The following is a 23,828-nucleotide window of genomic DNA, read 5'->3' on the forward strand; positions in this document are numbered from 1 at the left end:
GCAAATAATTTTATGTCGATGTCTCTAGCACCCCAACCACCCAACAAATAATTTTACATAGTTTACATTTCAAAACGTATAGTATCACCTTTAATTTTCCTTTGCAATGTCAATAAATATATACAAACAAAACAAAACAACAATAAGAAATTAAAAGAATGATTAGTTTATAAAACTAGCAAAGTCTGACAAGTTTTTTCTTGATGCTTCATTTTCTTAAATCTCTATGAGTTCTTGAGTTTGAGAATATGCCCTCTCATGAACATCATTTTTCTCATCATATTTTTTGCTCTTTTTTTCTGCCATGTCATTCACTATCCCTTCAAGATTCAAAATCAAACTATCATTACTTTATCATTTATTTAATGGTTCCTTTTCAGCCTTCCTACCAGGTGGTCTTTCCAAGTCTACAAAGGAAGCATGGGAGACCTCATCTTCCCCAAGATGTATTGATTCCAGAGTAGAAGGAGAAGATGTTGCAGTTGATCTTCTTATTGTTTGAGGCTTCTGAGGCTTCGCCACAAGTTCCAACCATTTTGGTTGATGCCTCAAGATATTCCAACAATGATCAAATTTGAATGGAACAACTTGGACCTTTATATACGCTTCCTTTGCCTTAATAATCTGAAAAATTGACAAATAAAAATTGGATTAGCGAATAGACAGTAATGGTGCATTAATGCATTGCACTACTTTGAGCAACAATTTTTTACCTTGTTTTGCTCATTCACACCACTTGGATTAGCCATCTCAATTGAAGCTAAGATCCCAACAAACTTATTTGTTTGGAGTTGAATTGTTGACCAACGATTCATTGGAGAGTTTGCATTAACGAGTAGATGTAAATGTCTTCTCTTTATTGAAGTACTCCCAAACTCTATTCCAATATGTTTTGTGCTTTTGTTCATTCCCTTGCACTGCATCTAATGAAGTATTAAGCCATGCTGACACATTGAGACAGTCTTCTCCTAGACCAAAATTACCACCCCTTTGTGTCTTCCTAGTAATGGATTCCATTTGAACTTCATGTGGAGACTGTTGGGTATGCACTTCATCTTGTGGAGAGTCCATCATAAATTCAGTTTTCATGATAGACCCCTCTTCTAAGAGCTGTGTGAAGTTACAATCACCACGCATTTGCGAATCCATTCCTTAATAACAATAACATAAAAAGCAGCAATATGATGAGAAGTTAGGCAAATCAACTTTAAATACAGCAGCAAAAGGATCACAAGGATAGGCAAATTAGTAGAGGACATAAATACAACCAAACATTAAAGCCTTGTTGAAGTTTAACTAAAGAAGTTTATAACAAATCAACAATTGAAGCTGCTTCAGAATTGAAGTTACTGCAGAATGAAGAAGAAGACATTCTGTTTAAACTACAGGTTGTTCTCTTGTAATGACACTAAAAGACATGTATAAAGCTTAGATGAAGTTAGTTACTAGATTAGTGGATATAGTTACTAGATGTCATTCTCTCTTTCTTACCTCTGATTCTCATCTATAAGAACAGAGCCTCTTGTAACTAAATTAATTCAATATAATGCACATACAAATTTTTCTCTCAACTTTTATGATCTTTGTGTGCAATCTTGATACCTTTTTATTTTTTGAAAAAAATCAAACATTAAAGCTGAGTTCATCTTAAACCTAGTCATCAAAAAAGAGAAAATAAAAGCACAAACATACAAACCCACAAACCCAATTGAAGTTAATGGGTAATGTAGTATGATTTATTTCCAGGTTGCAACTAGTAATGCTTCTAATTGGTGAGTACTGGATGAGGATGAGAACCAATTCACCAACACCTCTACAAACATACAAACCCACACACCCATCTTACTTTTCAAGATTTCTTAGTGTACATTGGATTCAATCCCAGGTCTGTTACTAAAAATGGAAAAGCTTCTTTTATTGATCCAACACCCACCAAATTTCTAATTCAATTCGACACCTAACAGACTTTATTATCTAACCCTCTGTTAGGAACGAAGGGAGATGGTGTAGGGAAGCTCCTGTATAGCTGTTGGCTAACAAGGTTCTTCTGATAATTAATTCTAGATATACAAATCGGTAGTGGCTCCTAAAACTGGTTTCTTCTCAAATATATTCCTATTTACAAGCAACGATATTTGATTTTTAAGTGTTGGATAAAGGCTAGAATGTTGTTGTTGGTTCAGAAACTTCACAAAGCTACCCAACAAATCAAACTTCAGAAACTTCACAAAGCTACCCAACAAATCAAACTTCAGAAACTTCACAAAGCTACCCAACAATTCAAATTCAGAACTAATAAACTCATCAATTAAAACTACCTAACAACTCAAAACTCAGAAGCTTCACAAAGCTACCCAACAACTCAAAATTCAGAATTGATAAACCCAACAATTAAAACTACCCAACAACTCAAAATTCAAAAACTTCACAAAGCAAGCAAGAATTTCCAACCAAAACCCAGAAATTCAGTTACCAAAAGAGCCCTCAACAACTCTCAAAATTAAAAAATACCAACAAGGATTACAGAGATTATAAAATATACCACTCAAAGCCAATAATCAGTCATCAAAAAAGAAAAATTAAAAGATGCAAGTCCACCACTTCTAACAAACTCCTCCAAACATACCTGTTTCCTTCATATCCCCAAAACAACGATAACCCATCTCTTCTTTCTAAGTCTCTGCAGCACACCCACACCACTTGTCCGCAGTCCACCAAACACACACCCATAGACAAAAACCCACAAGCTGCAGACCATCTCCTCCTTGCTAAAATCAATAAAATTTGGGAAGAGAGAGAGAGAGAAAGGCATCATACGAGTCTGTGGGTCAATCTCTGCAGTCCAAAAATCTCCTTCTCTGCACTAGTGAGATCGACCACCTCCTCTTGCTAAAATTTGCACGAACTCGAGAGCTCCAAAACTACATTGAGCCGAGAGAGAGGCAAAGAGTGAGTGAAGAGAGAGAAAGAAAGAAAGAGAAAAATAAATGTGGTTTGATTTTTTTTGTCTAGCGAGTGAAAAAGCATCACCAGGTCTGGCGATGGTACATTCCCATGTTAAAATTGTGGGATTAAATATTGAGACTGATGCGTGAATTTTTTTGAGCCTTTAGCTATATGTTTGTTGATATATTAAAATAGCTACACTGATGCAAACGCTCTTATTGCCTAAAATGGAATTGAATAATAGTGATGAACGTATGCTTCAAATTGAAACAATTCATAAAATTTGATATCTCAATTGACAAAATTAAAAATCTGAAATTTTGATATCAAACAGGTATAACACTTTGATTCTGCGTATAGAGACAACAGAGTCATTGAAGACCTAAGAAGTGGCAGAAATGCCAAAAGAGGCTGTCGCAAGAAACTTCTTGTGTGTGAACGAACAATGAGATCATTCACATTCTTGAAATGCTAACAAAAATAAGGATGGAGCTATGAAGAACAGGATCTTTCCTTATTGAATTGAACATCTAAACTTGAAAACTAGATATCCATATAAACAATTTGGCAATCACCAAACCATAACTCTCATGAACTTATGAATTTGCAAATTGCATGACAGAATCATCTAAAAAAGCCTAAACCACTATAATAAACTTCTCCTGCTGGACATCAACTCAATACTGTCATTCATCATTCTTGCAATACAATCAAAACTACCAGCTAGCACCACCCACCCACCTTCAATAACAAACATGTTACAAAAACAACAAAAAAGAAAAAGAAAAGGGTGCTTCAATCTTTAATATAAATCAAGCATACCTTGCCTGGCAATCCTTCATGAAAGCAACCGATTTCTCAACCCCAGTCAATGGCTTAGCATTGTATATAGATGCACCCCCAACTGACTTATGCTGCTTGTGCTGAACCATATTCTCCTTAGCCGCTTCCTTAATAAACTCAATCTCCAACCCTGACTTCTCCAAAGTGAAAGGCACATTCATCAATGACCTCATAGACTTCTCCACAGGGCACCTATAGAACCCATTGCTCCCGTTGTAAGCATTGTACAGAATCTCAGTTTTCTTCTTGTTCTTCTTCTCCACCACAACCAACCCTCCTTGATCCAACAAATCCTCAAACGCCAACCCACACATGTAAATCCCATCATTCCCAATCAGATCTTTCTTGATGATCACAATGGTGACTCTAGATGGCCCCACATTCTTCTGGGCTCCAGCATATATGAAACCAAACTTAGACACATCCACTGGCTTGGAACTGAAATTTGAGGACATATCAGCCACCAAGATACCATTTTTAGGACTTGGGTAGTCCTTGTATTCCATACCCTGAATGGTTTCATTAGCACAAATATGCAAGAATTTGGCATCTGTGTTTTGCTCCAAATCATGAAAAGATGGAATCTTTGCGTGTTTTCTAGATTTCCCAGACCAAATAAGGCTTGGTTTTGAGTACTTTTCCCTCCTTGAATGCCTGCAGATTTATGAAGAGCAGGAGGTCAATAATTTATTATAAGATATATCTTATAGCGTTGGCATAATCACAACCAAAGAAAAGTACCATTTCCAGAACCTCTTCCTTGTGTACGCTTTATCTGATATAAGAATCAAATCCCCAACTACAAAAATAGAAACCTCCTCATACTTGCATGCTAAGAGCAAGGAAACCAAGCCAACCAACTGAAGTTTCTTCCTTACTACTGATTGCTTGGATAAAAATCTGTCAATTAAATTAACCATAAGGAATAATGTCTCCTTCATGACTTCTAACTTATCATGGACCTGTTAATTCAAACAATCAAAACAAGAGAAAGTATAGGAAGTTTGTTTCGGATTGACTTACCAATGGATTTGTATGATATTGCGTAAACTTCAAGATGCTATCATTTGGACGACATAACTTTCTATTTTTATTAAATGTGGAAAATCTTGGACCATTTGGGCTCTTTTCCCTTGGTAAATCCTTCCTTTCAATTGGGACAACTGGAATAAATCTGTAGTTTTCATTATATGGTGAGCATTGAATCAGCCTTTCAGAATCGTAAGTACTCTATGCAGGTCTTGAGTCCAGCCTTCCTTTTTCTACCTGAGCAGATATTAGCACCATTAATAACAGTTAAAATTACTTTTAACTCTATAACTGCTAAAAAGATATTTCAACTATGTAAGAAGTGTAATACTATGCAATGGTCAATGATGATTTTGAATAACTATCTAATATGAGAAACAATGCAACAACATAGAACCAGGCAAACACAAAAGATTCATGTGTTCACCATTATAAATTATATATGGCCAGGAATTAATATTCAGAAAGTTTGGTGAATTTTTTTGTTGATGTAAATTTCAAATCAAATCTCCACAATATGCCAAACAAGTATTTCAAAATTTGAACCCAATGTGAAGAAATTTCTACTCCAAATGCAAGTATCACTCTAAAATGAAGCAAAAGAAAAGCAGTTTCTTCCATTGACTTGAAAAAGTCCCACACTTTATATGTCTCTTAAAATCTCAAATTCTCAATTTAATTAGTTGGATCTTCAATGGGAAAAAGCTTAATGTATGCCAATGAATGATTGGTATAATCAAATCACAAAACATTAGTTGAACCCATTACCAACACTAATCATGGCAAAATAATTTTATAAAAAAACTATAGCTAACAATTTTTCTTCTTGTTTTGTTAAGTAAAAGATGATCCTCCCTTCAAATTTATCATAGTATTTGAGTGGACTTTGTGGTGTGCCCTTTGTTTTAAAACCTATCCCTCTCCCCCTGTGTATGTGTGTGTGTTTGTTTCTAAAGGAAAAAAAAATTGTCAAAGTGAGAGGGAAGATAGATTTGAGAAAACTATTCAGGTATATAATGAACTTCCATTAGCTGAGAGTGGATTATTTAATTGATTATTCTTCCAGCAGAACATAATAGATATGACATGATAATATCACCAATGCCTACACGTCAAACAAATTTGGGTAAACGAAATGGAATATAATCTTAGGTTAGGTTGATTTAAATCAGAAGTGAGATTGTTGAGAAGAGAGTAGAAGAGGATATAATAAGGTATGAGTAAACTTACTGCTCATCTCGCCATCGTCACCACCGAAACGGCACTTCAAGATGAGGCATGCGACGTTTAAGCCTTTTAACAAAAGTTCTCCATGATGGACATCCCTGCAATCTCAGATGTTTGAGGCCGGTGAAGCGTAGAATTTCGTCCGGAGGAGCATTGAGTTTATCGCACCCAAGCAATTCTAGTTCTTCAAGGGATGTCTGCAAGTGTTGGTGTTGGATGGAACAGAGAATCGTGGAAACATCCAGCTCCTCGCAAAGCTCACCAATCTTCAAATACTTCAAGCGGGTGAGGCAGTCTAAGCCATCCGGTAGATGGCTCAACTTTAGGCAATGGGAAATTACTAAGTGGTTAAGAGAATGCAATCCTCGTAGATCTCCAATTGATATCAGATTAGGGCAATCCCAGATACCTAATCGGATAAGAGAATGTAATTCTGGCATATCTGGAATTAATTTCAGATTAGGACATATCAATATATCCAATTCCGAAAGAGATGTACAGGATTGCAGCCCAGACGGGAAAACTTCAACATGACATAATATCCGTAGAATTCGAAGGGGTGCCACACCTTGTAGACTTGGAAAATGCATCACATTGGGACACAGGCTTACTTCAAATTTCTCAAGGGAATTGAGGGTTTGCAGTGTGTCTGGCAAATGACTCAATTTGTCACATCCAAAAATATAAAGCGATTGGAGAGACATGCGAGGCGCACATACATCATCCTCATGCGGCAAGATGGACACCAAATCAGCACAAACTTCTATACTCAAAGACATTAGACTCATAGTATTATTTCACCATAAATGCTCTGGCAGACAATCAAGTTCGGAAATATTATACATATCAAGGGACACAAGAGTGGTAAGTTTGCTGATAATGTTTTTGAATGTCGTACCGCAAATATCCTTAATATCTAATTTCTTAAGAGAAGGAAAATGACATGGAGCACTTTTTAGTTTTTTACATTGTTTAATGATAAACTCCTCAAGGCGAGGAAACACCATTCCCGTTGTTGTTGGGTCCATCGCGTCATTCCATTCCACTAGATTGGGCATTCTCTACAAATCAAGCCTTTCCAAGGCTGGGAACAAGGCATTTCTACCGCTGCCACCTCTACTAGTACTTGATCCCACACCACTATAACTGTCGTAAAATTCTGCTCCTATACATGTCACATTATTCATTCCCCCTATTTGAAGAAACTTGAGACATGGTAAGTGCCCAAGTGTAGGAATTTTTTGGCATTTATTACAATCTACTAAACTGATTTCCAACAGATGGTTAAAAAGAAACAAACCACCACCATTGTTATCACCCGCTAATATCCACAAAGGGAACTTCTCACCACTAAAATTTGTTATCTTTAAGCTTTTCAAAAGTGGGTGAGGTTGAAGGCCTTCCAATACATCCTCATCATTGTTGTTGCCTACTCTTTCATGACTCCAATGGAATTCCAGCTTGTGTAATCTCGTCTTTCCCACTAAATTTGCTGCTTTAGCTTCTTCTTTATCTCTCACATGCTCCAAATTGAAGATTTTTAATCCTCCTCTGAGCTGGCTTAAGCATCCAAGTTCTTCAATTCGATAACCAGTTTCCTGACCGATGACAAAAAAAGGCAATGTTTGAAGGCAAGTCAACTGCCCCAAATTGATTGGCATTTGTTTTATGTGCGCTTGACTAATTTTAATATGTCTCAAGTTAGTCAAATTTCTTAGATTTTTTGGAAGCTTTCTTAGATAAGGACAATTCTTAATTGCTAGAGTTTGTAAGTTGTAGAGCTTGGTAATAGAATTGGGTATTGCACTGATGTCGGTCCCCTTGATGCGAAGAAGCCTTAAATGTCTAAGCTCACAAATTGACTTGAAAAGCTTTTCCTGATGTCTCGAAGATAATGTTAGACCACGTACAAATTTTAAGTCCAATAACTTGTCTTCAAAATTACTACAAATCCAAAATACTGTGCGCAATCTACCCATGCCATCTCTAGATAGTGGGATTGTTGGTGTTGTCCAGACATTGGATAGAAAAGATAAACGCCGAATATGAGACATGTCAATGTCATCCCCCACATTGCCCCCTAAATGCAAGGTTTCCCATTTTGAAATTGAGAGGGCAAGATCATGTACAAGATCATGCATCTTACAACTTATTATATCACCAAAATCATCCCTTGTTATATCTTGGAATAAGGAATTTGCCAACAAAATATCAAAATACTTGTTACCAATGTCTTCCATCTCAAAAGAATTTCCTTGCGATGGTTGAAGGAACCCTTCAGCCATCCAATGTTGAATTAGTTCTTCCTTTTCCATTGCATAATCTTTAGGAAATATCGCACAATATGCAAAACAACTTTTTAGAGATGGTGAAAGATGATTGAAGCTTAATTTTAGTGTTGATAAGATTTCATTTTCACCATTCAAGGAACTCCAAACCTCACTGTTTTGAATTGCCAACCATTCACTGTCCTCAATATTATTAGACATTGTCCCTCCTAAAACCCTTGCAACTAATGGAATCCCTTGACATCTTTTAGCAATCTCCCTTCCAATATCCTCTAGATCTTGACTTAGTGGAATTCTTTCTTTTGTAGATATTCTTTTCTTGATTATGGACCAACATTCATCGTCAGAGAGCTTTTCCAAGTGATGCTGATGAATTGTCTTCATGATCTTCGCCACAGTATCGCTACGAGTTGTTACAATAATATTGTTTCCTGCAGATGAATTAATTCCTAACAAACAATTTCTTAAAGTATCCCATTTCGCGTGATCTTCATTCCAAACATCATCAAGAACGAGAAAATATCTTTTTCCTTGCAACTCTTTTTTTAGGCTTAGGAGTATTGCATCCTTCGTTTGCAACGCACATGAGTTCTGGGTAAGGGATTCAAGAATCTCTCTCAAAATCTTCTTATCATCAAATTCATCGGAGACACATATCCATATTGTTTTATCAAAATTCCTCTGCACTAGCTCATGATTATACACGAGTTTTGCTAAAGATGTCTTCCCCAAACCTGGCATTCCCACTATAGGAATGACTGACAGCTGCTCATTGGTTGCATTAAGCACCAAGTTTACTATTTTTGAGACATGATCTCCCATTCCTACAATCTCTGAATCCTCAAGACAGGAGTCTGTCTCTCGGTTTGGAATAACCTCAGGATTTGCATCTATTGATCCCGCGCTATCAAATCCAAATTCTTTTGCATTATCATTAATCTTTTTCAAAGATTTGAGCATAGCCTTAATTTTGTTGGCCATGTTGATTCGGAATGCAATAGGGTTTGAAAATGAAAAGGAGAAGAATACCTTTCTCATCATTTGGTTTCGGATCTCTATCTTTCGTCGGAGAATCTCATAAGCAAACTCGTCCAGCACATCATCAACATCATAAGCAGCGTCTTTAAGCCTCCGCATCCAAAGCTTCACACGCTCTTCCTTCACTTGCCTTCTCTCCGCATCAGTCAGCACAGCTCGAATCGTGGTCAATGAGTGTTGAAGTTCTCTCAGCTGCTCCTCGAACCCCCAAACAAGGCTGATCTGCTCAGTAGCAACTGGAATTAGCTTGCCTAGCACAGCACTAATAATGACAGTCTCCGCCATCTTTGGATTGGTGCTACGATTAGTTAGATACAAGCTCTCAGTATTTGGAAACAATACAAGAATTGTGATGTTAAGGACAACAGCAACAATGATAAAAGCAGGAGGGAACACAAAGCATCAACTTGCACATTCAACGCATGAAGGTAAGGTTCATTGATTCTTTCCGTGTATTTTCAACAAACGCGTAATTGGGACCCGCCAACAGACCGGGAATTGTGCCTTGAAAAGTAAAGTGTTTTGGATTCTCAAAAAAAAAAAAAAAGTAAAGTGTTTTGGAATTGGATCGATGCAAGTGCTTTTAAAGGCAGATTTAATCTGAACCGTTAAATAAAAATATTTTTAAAAATTACAAATCAAAAATTAAATAGTAAAGTGGTAAAAATTGATTGGTAGATTAATTCTAACACATTTTAAACATCTTTACACATATTTTAACACACTTTTTCACCTACACGTATATCAAAAACACCCAAACAACATTACTCAAATTAACCAATCAAACAGACCCTAAATTAGCACATATGATGTTTTCAACTAATAATATGTTCAGAACACTTTCACAACAAATTCTAAGTGAAGATTATTATCTACTATTATTGGCCGATAAAAAAAATAATTTCAGTAGTGATTTTAAATTAGAACTACTAACAACTTATTACTTAAGATTTATTATTAAAAAATTGTGAAAAAATTGTGGATATAACACTTCTCTTCCAACAAATATGTCAAAAGTTCAATATTAGTCAGCCATTACAATTAATCCAATTACATCAATTTCCAAAACATAATTGCATGTAAAATAATGTGTCACTAATTGCATAAAATCAATGGGAAACGGCAATATTGAAGAACACTCCAAGAAAAACCATTATGAAGAAAATTGCCCCCAACAAAGCACTCAACTAATTATAATCTTGCGTAAAACCTTTACCTATACTCTACACAAAATTAATAAATTAGCAACCAAAGAAAAGGCATAGAATAATTTTTTATTAAAGGCATTGCAATGTCTTGTGAGGTGTGGAGGACAAGAGCCGGAGTTCAAGTCTCCAGGAGAGAGTTTCACACACATTTATACTTAGATTAGGCTAGAGTAGAATTCTATCGTGTATTAAAAAAAGGCATTGCAACGTAATTATCTATCAAAGTAGAATGAGACACTCTTTTAAAATAAATTAGCAAGAGAAGTAGATTTGAGATATGGACATATTCAATCACACAAGGTAAATAATAAGTACATGAATTAATGCGAGAAGTAGACAAAAAAGAAAAAAGGGGTATTAAATTTGTGCAATTAAATTCACCAATATAGCTATATTGAATTTAATTGAAAAAAAAAATAAGGATTCTACAAATTTTACTACATAACTTTTATAAATTGATGTCATAATGAATGTGATTGGTAAATTAAAAGCATAATAAATAAATATGTGAATCATTTTTTTTAATTGATGACACATCAAATTGTAAAGATTCTGTAGTAAATTTTATAATATCCATTTCGTTACTCATTTAATTCTACTTTAAAAATAACACAATTTGTGTTTTATCACGTATGAGAATTTAGTTAAAAAAATTGGAAGGTTTGCCAATTATTTATTACTAGCTTGTAATCCTATACATATATATAGATACACTTAAATATATACAATAAGATGTATAATATAATTCATATATATATAATTTAAATACTATTGATAGTTTTTTTTATATTTTATTAACTCTTTAGAAAATTTTGTAAGGATCTTATTAGGTATAAAATGTAAATTATCCTCTCTTTTTTTAATTATTGTGAAGCACTTTTTTTTTTACGATTCATTTATTCTAGACTCTTTAGTTTTTGTACTTAATAACTCACTTGGATGAATATTTATGATGTAGTCCCACATTTGATTCTAAAATTAAGAAATAAAACTCTTTAAAAATAAATAATTTAGGACACATGACGCAAAATTAGAACTCTAATTTGGAATTCTAATTTAGTTTCTCTCAACTTCGCCTATTATTATATATATAGATTAAAATTTCAATGTACTAAAAAATAATCAATGCACTATTGACTACCCACCCATACATTACATTTTCTCATTCTTTCTTTCTTTTTTTTTTCTTTCAAATTGTTAGAGTTGCTCCCTCAATCCCTCACTTTAGAGTATTCACACTAGTTTGTCTAAATTTTTCTTCTATTTTAGTATAAAAACCTTTTTTTTCTATTTTGCATAGTTACTATTACAAAACACCAACATCAGATCATTTATCCTACCTTCCATGTTCATTATATTCTTTAAAACCACTTTTGTCATCTCTCTCTCTCTCTCGTTTAGCATCCATCATAACTTATCAAGTTTCTCTTCTCCTTCCTCTCAACCCTTTGCACTCTCTCTCCTCTCAAATCTCTCTCTCCACTAGGTTTGGGTTTGGGCTTATGGGTTTTCTGTTGATGGAGATATGTCGTTTTCCTCTAAAATCTCTCATTCTCCATTGAGTTTGATTTTGATTTTGGGTTTTTGTTCGGGTTATAGGTTTTCCATTGATGGTTTGATTTTGAGTTGATTTTCTATTGTTGTAACAGGTTTTGATGGTGGTGGCAATTGGATAGGATATGTGATTGGATATAGGTGGAGTTGGGTTGCAGGTTTTTGTGAGAGTGAACAAAAGGAAGAGGCAGAGGAAGAGATATTCTGATGAGAGTAGGAGAGGTGAGAAAAAAAATTAAAATATTAGAATAGAAAGCTACAATATACACGATTACTATAGTAATTATGTAAATCTTCACAGCTTTAGTTTAACTAATGTGTGTGTTTGTGTGTGTTTCTTAAAAAAAAAAAAAAAACTAATGTGTGAAAATTTGAAGGTTAAATGTGCAAAATAGGACACTTTTTCTATTTGGCTCTTGTAGTGGTCAATAAATTGGCTGCAGTAGCACAAGTCACAGCAACACAAGCTTTTTGAATCTTGACTATATTCATGATTATGCTTTTTCTTTGTTAAATTTTTGTATAAAAATATATATTGAATCATAGCATCACAAGCTATCCAACTGTCCCACTCAAACAAAGTTAGAATAGTGCTCCAGTAAAAATAAATATTAAACAGAGTTGGACTGTTGGAGAAACAAAATTGATCAAAGAAAAGAAAGAAGCCAGAGAGAGAGACGCCGAAGTCCAAGAGGCATACCAATCCGTGTGACAACATCGACTCGTCACCTGCGTGAAGTGGGCTAGCCCATGCAGTGAAGCAGTGGTGCCTTCGTGGAAGAATGTTTAAGCTACAACTTTCATTAAAAAAACTAACATAATTATATGTTTTACAAATCTAACTGTTGAATTACATATTGTTTATATTTTTAATACACATTTCAAATTTCATGTCAATTAGATGTAATTATTCGATCTACAAACTTATTTTTTATATATAATTTTATATTATAAAATTTGAAATTTAAACGTATGATTGATGACATACCTATTGATCTTTAATTTTCTTGAAATTTTGTAAGCATGGAAAATATACTAAGAAGTAAGAAAATATAATCCAAGAGTGGATTTGTCAAAATTCACATTCAATAAAAAAAATTAAGTGAAGTTGTAGCCTTAGGGTCCGTTCGGTTGGAGGAGTGGAGGGTCCATTCGGTTGGAGAAGTGGAAAAGTGGGAGGATGAAAAATTGTGGGAGAATGGAAAATATTTAGTTTTCTCTCTTGTGTGTTCGGTTGGAGAGGTGGAAAAGTGGGAGGGTGGAAAACTCTTTTGTTCGGTTGGAGAAAAAATGGGAAGGATGGAAAATATAATTTATATTAATTGATTATTATACCCTTGTTATATAATATGTAAGAAATAGATTTATTTGTACTCATTACATAATATAAAATTTATCACATCATATATATAAATTTTTATTTTTATAGATCAAGTCACGTTAAAAAATAATAATAACGTTGAAAAAAAACATCCTAGGTCACGTTGAAAAAAAAAAAAAAAGGACAGAAGATAAAAAAATTCCGTTGAAAAAAAAAGGTGGGAAGAGGGTATTTTCCTAAAAGTACTACCATAACACTTTTCTCTCCAGATTTTCCTTCCGATTTGGAAGGAAAAAAAATGTGGGCCCGGAGAGAAAACTTTCTCATCGATTTTCTCTCTTTCCTATTTTCTTTCCTCTAACGAACAGTGAAAAACAGTATTTTCCATCCTATTTTCCTTCCTCTATTTTCCACTCAAATAGACGGGCCCTTAAGTTACAACTAAATTTATTGTAAATTTTGTCCTTTTATTTTTTTTGTTTCACTTTGAAATCAATATGTCCATCAACTAAGTGTGCGTTTGGCTCCAGCTTAAAAAACTCAACTTATTTTACTATTCCACTTATTTTTGCTACTATTCATTAGCCCTACTGCACTTTTTTAGTACTATTCATGGGTCCCACTATACTATTTCAGCTAACTTTTATCTTTATCTATAGTACTTTCAACAAAAAGTTTTCAGTTTCAATAAAATAAGCGGATCTCAAACAAACCCTAAGTTGATAAAATGGTTTTTTTCTCGTAAAATTTTGAGAGGCCTGAGGATGGGAGTGCTGGTTAATTTTTGTTAGAGCATTAAATTTTTGGGGAAAAAATCAAAAGAACAAATGATTAGAAATACAAACTGGTGCCAAAATAAATACTTCTAGTTTGTGTGGGTTTTTATCAACAGAGTTCAGTTAATCAGGCACTTAGAGTTGTCCATCAGAGCTAGTTGAAACTTGCAGATCTTTGATATAATTGGCTACCTGCTAAACTGTCATAATAAATGCATTGGGAGACTCAAGAAAGTACATTTTAAATGAGAACGTACTGCACTTTTTGGTACTATTTATGGGTTTCACTATACTATTTCAACTAACTTTTACCTTTATCTATAGTACTTTCAACAAAAAGTTTTCAGTTTCAATAAAATAAGTGGATCTCAAACCGATCCTAAGTTGATAAAATGGTTTTTTCTCGTAAAATTTTGAAAGGCCTGAGGATGGGATTGCTGGTTAATTTTTGTTAGAGCATTAAATTTTTGGGGAAAAAATCAAAGAACAAATTATTAGAAATACAAACTGGTGCCAAAATAAATACTTCTAGTTTGTGTGGGTTTTTATCAACAGAGTTCAGTTAATCAGGCACTTAGAGTTGTCCATCAGAGCTAGTTGAAACTTGCAGATCTTTGATATAATTGGCTACCTGCTAAACTGTCATAATAAATGCATTGGGAGACTCAAGAAAGTACATTTTAAATGGGAACGGATTTTTTGAGAGAAATGTTTATACCAGAATCTACTATTCTGCTACAGAAGTGCTTAAATTCTGTGCATCCTGCTTTTGCATAGCTGATAATAACAGTTAGAGAAAAGGGATATGCTAAGACCTCACCAGCTACCCCAAGGGTTTGGTGTTTTATAGATTGAGAAAAGCTTTCAACTTATATTTAACTAATACAGGTGCTGACAAGTGGTTACAGGAATGGCTTCATACCTGTGTACTGGAATATTCAACAAATATTTAAGAAGACAAAAGAAGGAAACGGACAGGTGGTTTTGATTTCAAAGATTGATGAAGATCCTTATTGTCATCAAGAAGTTTAGAGATTTCTTTGTCCTTCTCCTCAATCATTCGATCTGCAAGATCATAAAACTTATAATGATCTTCCTACAAGTTATGTGTCCAATTAACACAAGAACAATAATATAAATATACTGACAATTGATCCCAGCCCAAAATCAACAAGATACAAGGTACCTTCAATCTTTCATATTGTAATTTGAGTTCATCCAATTTTTCTCTGTACATCCTGCCCATAAGATGCTTCATTTTGAGCCTTCAATCACCCATAGATGACTGTAAAGATGAAACTACTAAATTTTTTCCTTCGAAATGCCCACAAAAAAATAAAAATAAAAATAATAAACCAGTCCTCAGCCTCCACTCTACAACCATAAATGTTTTTTTTTTAAAAAGAAGCAAAACTGGTTTCAAAGATATATTGTAGACACTCTGTTTTATAAATTGATTTCTTAAAAATAAATAAAATAAATAGAGGGCGAATTTTTAGTATTAAAAAAAATGTAAATATATATCTGCTCCACAGTTTGCCAACTTATATAATTAAACAAGTCTTATAACACAGATGAAAGAGTTTGAACAGATAAAAATCTGACCTTCAGCAAGCTTTGCTGAGAGCTCTTGGGCTTTTGCATCTGCCTCTGAGTATGCCACTGTAAGATGCTTCTAAGCCTCCTCTGCTGCATTCCTAGTCTGTTTTCCCCCCAAAAGTTCTCTCCTCAAAGATTCTATCCTTTCACAAAGTTCATTCACATCTTCGGATTCAGTCTTTGTACAAACAAGTCTATTTTCAATTCAAAAGGTTTTTTGGGTGTACTTTGTGTGTGAGTGTGAGTGTAAGAGACATCTTCGATAAAATTATTAAACTTTACCTCAATTGACAATTAAAAATCTGAAATTTTGATATGAAACAAGTATAACACTTTGATTTTGGCATATAGAGACAACTGAGTCATTGAAGACCTAAGAAGTGGCAGAAATGTGAAAAGAGGTTGTCGCAAGAAACTTCTTGCATGTGAAAGGACAATGAGATCATTCACATTCTTGAAATTCTAACAAAAACAAGGATGGAGCTATGAAGAACAGGATCTTTCTTTATTGAATTGAACGTCAAAACTTGAAAACTAGATATCCATATAACCAATTTGGCAATCACCAAATCATAACTGTCATACACTTATGAATTTGCAAATTGAATGACAGACTCATCTAAAAACGCCTAAACCACTATAATAAAATTCCCTTGCTGGACATCAACACCAATACCATCATTCATCATTCCTGCAAAACAATCAAAATTCAAAACTACCAGCTAGCCCTATCCACCCACCTTCAACAACAAACATGTTACAAAAACACCAAAAAACGAAAAGGGTGCTACAATCTTTAATATAAATCAAGCATGCCTTGCCTGGAAATCCTTCATGAAAGCAACCAATTTGTCAACCCCAGCCAAAGGCATGGCATTATATATAGAAGCACGCATACCCCAAACTTACCTATGCCCCTTGAGCTGAACCATATTCTCCTTATCTGCTTCCTTAATAAACTCAGCCTCCAACTCTGACTTCTCCAAAGTGAAAGGCACATTCATCAATGACCTCACAGACTTCTCCACAGGGCACATATAGAACCCATTGCTCCCATCAATAGCATTTTAAAGAATCTCAGCCTTCTCTAACTGGTATTATCAGCCATGCAAAAGCAGGATGCACAAAATTTAAGCAACTCTACAACAGAACAGCAGATTCTGGTATAAACATTTCTCTCAAAAAATCTGTTCTCATTTAAAATGTACTTTGTTGAGTCTCCAAATGCATTTATTATGCCAATTTAGCAAGTAGCCATTTATATCATAGAGCATCAAGTTTTAACCAGCTCTGATGGACAAATTTAAGAGGGTGTAAGTGCCTGAATAAGTGAGCTGGTGTAGATAAAAACCACACAAACTAGAAATATTTATTTATTTTGTCACCAATTTGTATGCTAATCTTGTGTTCTTTAATTTTTTCCCTCAAAACTTTCTGGCTTCCACCTAGGCTTTATATCTTGATGAACTTTTGTATTCATTAGTTAATTGAAGATTTTTTGGATAATGTTCAAGTAGCCGTTGTTTATGCTTTGGAGTATTGATGGATATCACAATAGCCTTTATTTTCAAAAAAATTGTATCACTATAGTTCTCCAATGAAGATGGACAAATTCTTGTGAAACTCAGTATCAACTACACAAAGTTCTCTTTAATATGAATGGATGCTTGCTAATTGGTACATCTTTAGATTAATTTGTTTCATGCATTGCATGCAAGTAGAATTTTGGTTGATGATGATTTTTCTCTTGAAATTCAGCTTTTGGCAAGGCAGCAAGCTCAGAGAGAGGAAGAGCTAGCACAGTTACAACGGCATATTTTAGCACTTCAAGTATGTCAGATGAAATCTAAATTAAATCTTCTTTTTTCCCCCAGTTTAGTTTCTGATTTTTGTTTCAATAACGAGGAAATTGAAGAGCTTGAATGTGAGAATCGTCTCCATAGCCAACAGGTATACAGTTGTCTAAATTTTTGCAGATTCAATTGTTTGTGTATTTAAAGGACAGCAAAGAAATTCTGGCTACCAAGAAACATTTTTATGAGACTAGTGCAGCTGAAATGAAAATGTGAGGTTGATAAAATGGAAGCACAGGATTATTAAATGTCTATGAATATATGTAGGGAAGTTGAAAAAAAAAAAAAAGTGTTTTCTATGTGCCTCAAACCCAAGGACTACTCATATTATAAGTCTTTGTATGCAATTTTGCCTTCTTTCTTCTTTATTCGGAAGTGGGGTGAGGGGAGCAGAGCTTCTCATTAGTTTATAATAGAAGTTTGAACATAATGAGTGCAGGAAGCCATGCTAAAGACTGAGCTTCGCAACATGAAAAGATTGCAAAAGAGGGAAGGGGTAGATATGATGTATTGAAAAATGTTATCTTAAAGCTTCTTGAAACAGGTATCTCTACTGAAGATTAGCTGTTATAATCACGAAAGTAATTTTTGAATTTTATTTCCTTTTGCCGATGAAGTATGTATGTTGGTGAAACCAGAAAACTTGGTAGTTTTAATTATAATGATTTTTGCCACAACAGGTGAAGTGGAGGCTCTACTACTCGTGATTGGAATGCTGCTTCAATTTATTCCTGAAGAGGTAGAATTCTCAGTTTGGATTAGATGCTCCATTTTTATTGGGTATTCTGATTGAAGTCATGGTCTCTATTTTATTCTGCATAATGATATAAGTCATGGTAAGCTACCCCTTAACATAGTATGTTAATTTGAATGCCTAGCTAGCAGGCAAAGATGGTAGCCTAGGGCCATAAAATAGCAGTACAAGTAATCATTCCAAACGTGTCAATCCACTATGTTTTCTTGGAAGAAAACTTGCATAAAACTTCAGAAGTGCGTTTAGATAAGATGGGCAAGTACCTATTTGTTGACCTTTTTGAAGTCATGTATGTCTTTTCTGACATGGTTTCAAGCTATGATGCTGCATTGCAGTTCAGTTCATTATTCTAGGATGTGTTCAAGCATATATTAGAAACTGTTCCTTAAAAGAGGCAATGAGATTCAGTACAGCATCTTCAACCATCTGTTAATTACTGCATTTTGCATGCAAATGCAGATTCACAAGTGTCAACAAGCATACCGCGCCTCTACAGATGTTCCACCAAGCCCAGCAAGTGACGGTCCAGGATCCAGGTTCTCTTTTCTCAAGATTCTCATTTTCTTAAGAGTGGAAAACAAGTCAAAAGGATTCTTTTATTGCATGAGGATTATCTGCTACTGCAACTCAGCAGCAATGGTGTTGGCTGCTTGCCGCAGGCGTGGTCTCAGTATATCTTGTATTCTTTTTGCAAAAACGCTACATTGGTTAGCATCCCCTCTTCTCTTTCCTGGTATGAAAGAAGCTGATTTGACCGATCTCGTCACTCTGTCTTATGTCCATAGTAAGTTATCTAGCGACCCAACAAAAAGGTTCAGATATTGTAAAGAACGATTAAAAGAGAGAATGATATACCTCAATATCAAGGGGGAGGCTAAAGTGTTAAACATTTCAGCAGTATTCAGTTACTCTTCCTAAAAGAGTTGCATGCAGCCACACAAGCCTTTTTTGTTTTTGTTTTTTCTTTTCCCAGTCTCTTTTTTCTTTTTCACAATTCAATGTAGAGTATATGTGAAAATTATATCATGGAGAAACAAGAAGGTAATTTCCAATGAGGATTCTGTCAATACCGATGGAATAAGGTCAATAGCAATTTCTAGTAATTTTTACATTTTCCAGTGAGGTTTCTGTCAATACCGATGGAATAAGGTCAATAGCAATTTCTAGTACTTATTTATTTCCCTTTTTTTTTTATAGGTATTATTTGAGCCTTATTTTGTTGTTGTCATCATCGTGATTTGCATCATTCAACGAATGGCCTTGTGGGTTGGTGTGGGTTGGTGGGTGAAAGATAAGTTATGGAGCTCATGGTATTAAGTCATACACGTCATGACATTAGCCAATTTCGTCAAAAGCTAGTAGGCTTGTGCCATTTTATACTACAAAGTTTCTTTATATTTGGAGTCAATTTAAGTTTCAATTTGAAATTTCATCTGAAAATTTTGGCTGGTACCTGCGGTGGATTCGTCAAGATTCAGAGGCTGGTGATTTATGGCTTCCAAGAGAGTGGGAAGTGGGAACTGATGTGCAGGCTGGGTCAAGAACCTTAGCTTGGAAAAATGAGGGCTCACATAATGCTTGTGAGAGACACGTTCTATATTGGACGGGTGCATTAGATACCGTCTCAACCATAAGCTGGTGATATAAATTAATCAGTGTGGTGAATCTGGTGACCAAAAAAACGAGGATGAGGGGGCTTGGATCTAATTAACACCCACTTGGGTCCCTGCCCTGATTGATTATTACAGGTTTTGATGTGAACCTCTTGTTACTTGATGCTGTCTGTTCCACTCTTGTTACTTGATGCTGTATGTTCCACGCTTTACCGAACAATAATTGGTCAGCAAAAGAGTGCCTGAAAAAAAGGGGATTGTTCCATTTTCTTTGTCAAATATAACTTCTGCTCAGTTGATGATTAATGGTCCAAATGAATGGCATATTGCATTTTGCTAGTTAAAAGAATCTTCCGACATTAACAATTAAAGTTATACGGCTGTAAGTTCAAATGCTATTCTTACATTATAGAGATAGTGCCTAATCATTAAATGACCATGTTAGATTGTTATCCTAACAAAAGCCTTCGAAGTTACTACAGGATTGGTCCCATCCATGATCTAACAAAATTTATAACCCATATCCTTGATTCATCAAGTATAACTGTTAAATCAGAAGTCATAAGTAATAACCCTTTTTATCTTCAATATTAAAACTTCGAGTCTTGTAAGATTCTCTTCTCTCTCTGTTTTCCCTGAATAAAATTAGGGCAGTCCTATTACATACAAAGTACAAATTTCAGTTTATGAATTGACAAGTCATGATTTCAATTCAAAAGGTTTTTTGTGTGCAACAAGCTGTGTCACGTGTGTGTAGACATTTTCCATAAAATTATTAAGCTTTACCTCAATTGACAAAATTAAAAATCTGAAACTTTGATATGAAACAGGTATAACACTTTGATTCTGGCATAGTGGCATACCTTGGCATGTAGAGACAACTGAGTCATTGAAGACCTAAAAGTGGCAGAAATGCCAAAAGAGGTTGTTGCCTGTGAACGAACAATGAGGTCATTCACATTCTTGAAATGCTAACAAAAACAAGGATGGAGCTATGAAGAACAGGATCTTTCTTTATTGAAATGAACATCAAAACTTGAAAACTAGATATCCATATAACCGATTTGGCAATCACCAAATCATAACTGTCATGCACTTATGAATTTGCAAATCGCATGACAGAATCATCTAAAAACGCCTAAACCACTAAATAATAAACTTCTCTTGCTGGACATCAACACCAATACTATCAGTCATCATTCTTGCAATACAATCAAAATTCAAAACTACCAGCTAGCCCACCCACCCACCTTCAACAACAAACATGTTACAAAAACACCAAAAAAACGAAAAGGGTGCTACAATCTTTAATATAAATCAAGCATTCCTTGCCTGGAAATCCTTCATGAAAGCAACCAATTTCTCAACCCCAGCCAAAGGCATGGCATTATATATAGAAGCACGCATACCCCCAACTGACCTATGCCCCTTGAGCTGAACCATATTCTCCTTAGCTGCTTCCTTAATAAACTCAGCCTCCAACTCTGACTTCTCCAAAGTGAAAGGCACATTCATCAATGACCTCACAGACTTCTCCACAGGGCACCTATAGAACCCGTTGCTCCCATCAATAGCATTGTACAGAATCTCAGCCTTCTTCTTGTTCTTCTTCTCCACCTCAACCAACCCTCCTTGATCCAACAAATCCTCAAACACCAAACCACACATGTAAATCCCATAACAAGGTGGTGTATTATAGAGTGAGTTATTGTCAGCATGGATCTTATAGTCAAGCATAACAGGAGTGATCTCCTGTGCATTCCCGATCAGATCTTTCTTGATGATCACAATAGTGACCCCGGATGGCCCCACATTCTTCTGGGCCCCAGCATATATGAGACCAAACTTAGAAACATCTACTGGCTTGGAGCAGAAATTTGAAGACATATCCGCCACCAAGAGACCATTTTTGGGACTTGGGTAGTCCTTGTATTCAACACCATGAATGGTTTCATTAGCACAAATATGCAAGAATTTGGCATCTGGGTTTTGCTCCAAATCATGAAAAGATGGAATCTTTGTGTACTTTTCAGATTTCCCAGACCAAATAATGCTTGGTTTAGAGTACTTCTGAGCCTCCTTGAATGCCTTGTCACTCCAAGACCCGGTAACAATGAAATCAACAGTGTCGTTTGGGTTAACAAGGTTGAGAGGTATAGCTGCAAATTGTGTGGTGGCACCACCTTGGAGGAATAGAACAGAGTAATCATCAGAAATATTCAAAAGAGTTCTGAGATCAGACTCAGCCTTTTGGATAATAGAGAGGAATTCTTTGCCTCTATGACTCATTTCCATGACACTCATACCAGATCCACGCCAGTTGTAGAGCTCCGATTGGGCCTTGAGGAGGACTTTCTCTGGGAGAGTAGCGGGTCCAGCTGCAAAGTTGAAGACTCGATCTTGGTGGGATTGGGTCTGTGGGGGAGCTTGGATTGGGGTTTGGGTTTGAGATGTGGCGGCGCATTTGATTGATATGGGCTTGGTAGTGAGGTTGAAACGGGTGTTGGTGTTGGTGGTGGTGATGGGGTTGTTAAAGTTTGGGTTTTTGAGAGGTGTGAGGTTGGGGTTTTTGAGTAGGAGGGTGTGGGGTGATGTTGCCATAGCCATGGTGCTTGGTTTCGAATTTGAGATCTCAGACAAAGAGAGAGAGAGGGAGAGAGAGAGAGTTGGGGGTTGGTGGAAATAATGAATATTGGTATGATATTTAAAGGGGATATTAGATACGAATCATATGAAATGTGTTGTATTTGTACGGTATATTGTATCTATTAAATATACTGGAGTATGTATTATTGGGTTAAATTATAATTAGTTTTGATATGTTTTTATTTAGTTTTTTAAGTTTTTTTTTATTATTGAATATTGAAATCTTTGAATTCTAATTTGTTTTTTTACTCAATTCTATTGAATCTTGCCATTAGTTTACTTTTCAAACTAACGACGTTTGGTGGATTTCATGGAAAGTGGCAGAGCCCCCAATTTTTATTTTTTTAAAATTCAGTAGATATATATTGAATAAGAGAGTTATCCATACCATTTGAAACTTTTTTTAAAAGAGAAGATAAATTCTGGCCCCCATCCCAGTTAAATGTTTATATACATTTATAAATGGTATTAATTTGATTTTATAAGAAAATATTTACATTCATTTAAATAGGAAAACAATCCTATTAGTGCCAATACCAAAAAAAAAAAAATCCTACTAATGACAAATTTTGTATATATCAACAACCTAACGATAAACACAAGATTATTTTAACAATAATCTCAACAACAAAAAAATGAAAAAAATCAAATTTTTACTTAATCCTCTTTGAAAAACCGTACTGTGGAATTTACTGTGAGAATGTCTCTTCTTCATCCTTAATAAATTACACCGCTTTACAAATGAGTCTCAAAAGATTTGCATCTATAGATGAGTTTTTGACTCTCTCTCTCTCTTTTGTTGAGTCTTGTCTGGTTCAATGGTTTGCTGTTTTAATTTTTTTTTTCTTGATTTATTCTTCGAATCTGTTTAGATACTGCTTATTATTGAAAACTAAAAACATTGTAGCAAAATAATTTTTAAATGTGTAAATAGTCCCGTAAGACCTAGTTTTAAAGTTGATTTTGCTGAAATTCATACTTGTAGGTCCCGTGAACAATGCACAGGACTCACACAAAAAAACGCAGACGCACCATGGGACGCTATCCAAACCCAGCCTTCATCTCTATGGACCGCGCTAAATGTATTTCAGGGGTTCAAATGAAACCCCTGACTTTTTATTAAAAAAATATTA

At 35.0% G+C, this 23,828-nt stretch overlaps 3 protein-coding genes and 1 pseudogene across 3 annotated transcripts; all 4 read right to left on the reverse strand.

The window, feature by feature from the left end:
* Positions 1–67: 67 nt before the first annotated feature.
* On the reverse strand, positions 68–5,076 carry LOC142625543 (phosphoserine aminotransferase 1, chloroplastic-like). Its single transcript, XM_075799178.1, has 6 exons — positions 5,056–5,076; positions 4,531–4,751; positions 3,769–4,443; positions 2,627–2,921; positions 714–1,151; positions 68–624 (listed from the first exon to the last, which is right to left on the reverse strand). Exons 1-4 carry the CDS (start codon positions 5,074–5,076, stop codon positions 2,864–2,866), a joined length of 975 nt encoding a protein of 324 aa, XP_075655293.1. The 3' UTR covers positions 68–624; positions 714–1,151; positions 2,627–2,863.
* On the reverse strand, positions 355–815 carry LOC142625542 (uncharacterized). Its single transcript, XM_075799177.1, has 2 exons — positions 714–815; positions 355–624 (listed from the first exon to the last, which is right to left on the reverse strand). The coding sequence occupies exons 1-2, from the start codon at positions 813–815 to the stop codon at positions 355–357; spliced, it is 372 nt and encodes a 123-aa protein (XP_075655292.1).
* On the reverse strand, positions 4,553–9,752 carry LOC142625954 (putative disease resistance protein RGA3; annotated as a pseudogene).
* An 11,290-nt stretch (positions 9,753–21,042) lies between these two features.
* Positions 21,043–22,743, reverse strand: LOC142625824 (phosphoserine aminotransferase 1, chloroplastic-like). The gene has a single exon (XM_075799547.1). It carries the CDS (start codon positions 22,654–22,656, stop codon positions 21,367–21,369), a length of 1,290 nt encoding a protein of 429 aa, XP_075655662.1. The 5' UTR covers positions 22,657–22,743; the 3' UTR covers positions 21,043–21,366.
* Between the last annotated feature and the right edge of the window lie 1,085 nt (positions 22,744–23,828).

The sequence above is a fragment of the Castanea sativa genome, chromosome 2, assembly GCF_040712315.1.
Source record: "Castanea sativa cultivar Marrone di Chiusa Pesio chromosome 2, ASM4071231v1".
NCBI lineage: Eukaryota > Viridiplantae > Streptophyta > Magnoliopsida > Fagales > Fagaceae > Castanea > Castanea sativa.

Excerpts from the sequence above, each read along its gene's own strand:
- LOC142625542 (XM_075799177.1), bottom strand. The coding sequence starts at position 815 with ATGAATCGTTGGTCAACAATTCAACTCCAAACAAATAAGTTTGTTGGG. Across the intron at positions 625-713 it reads GTGTGAATGAGCAAAACAAG|ATTATTAAGGCAAAGGAAGC; the intron begins GTAAAAAATTGT and ends TCAATTTTTCAG.
- LOC142625824 (XM_075799547.1), bottom strand. The coding sequence starts at position 22,656 with ATGGCTATGGCAACATCACCCCACACCCTCCTACTCAAAAACCCCAAC.
- LOC142625543 (XM_075799178.1), bottom strand. The coding sequence starts at position 5,076 with ATGGTGCTAATATCTGCTCAG. Across the intron at positions 4,752-5,055 it reads TGGTGCTAATATCTGCTCAG|GTCCATGATAAGTTAGAAGT; the intron begins GTAGAAAAAGGA and ends TTGAATTAACAG. Across the intron at positions 2,922-3,768 it reads ATGAAGGATTGCCAGGCAAG|TTTTGGAGCTCTCGAGTTCG; the intron begins GTATGCTTGATT and ends GGCTCAATGTAG.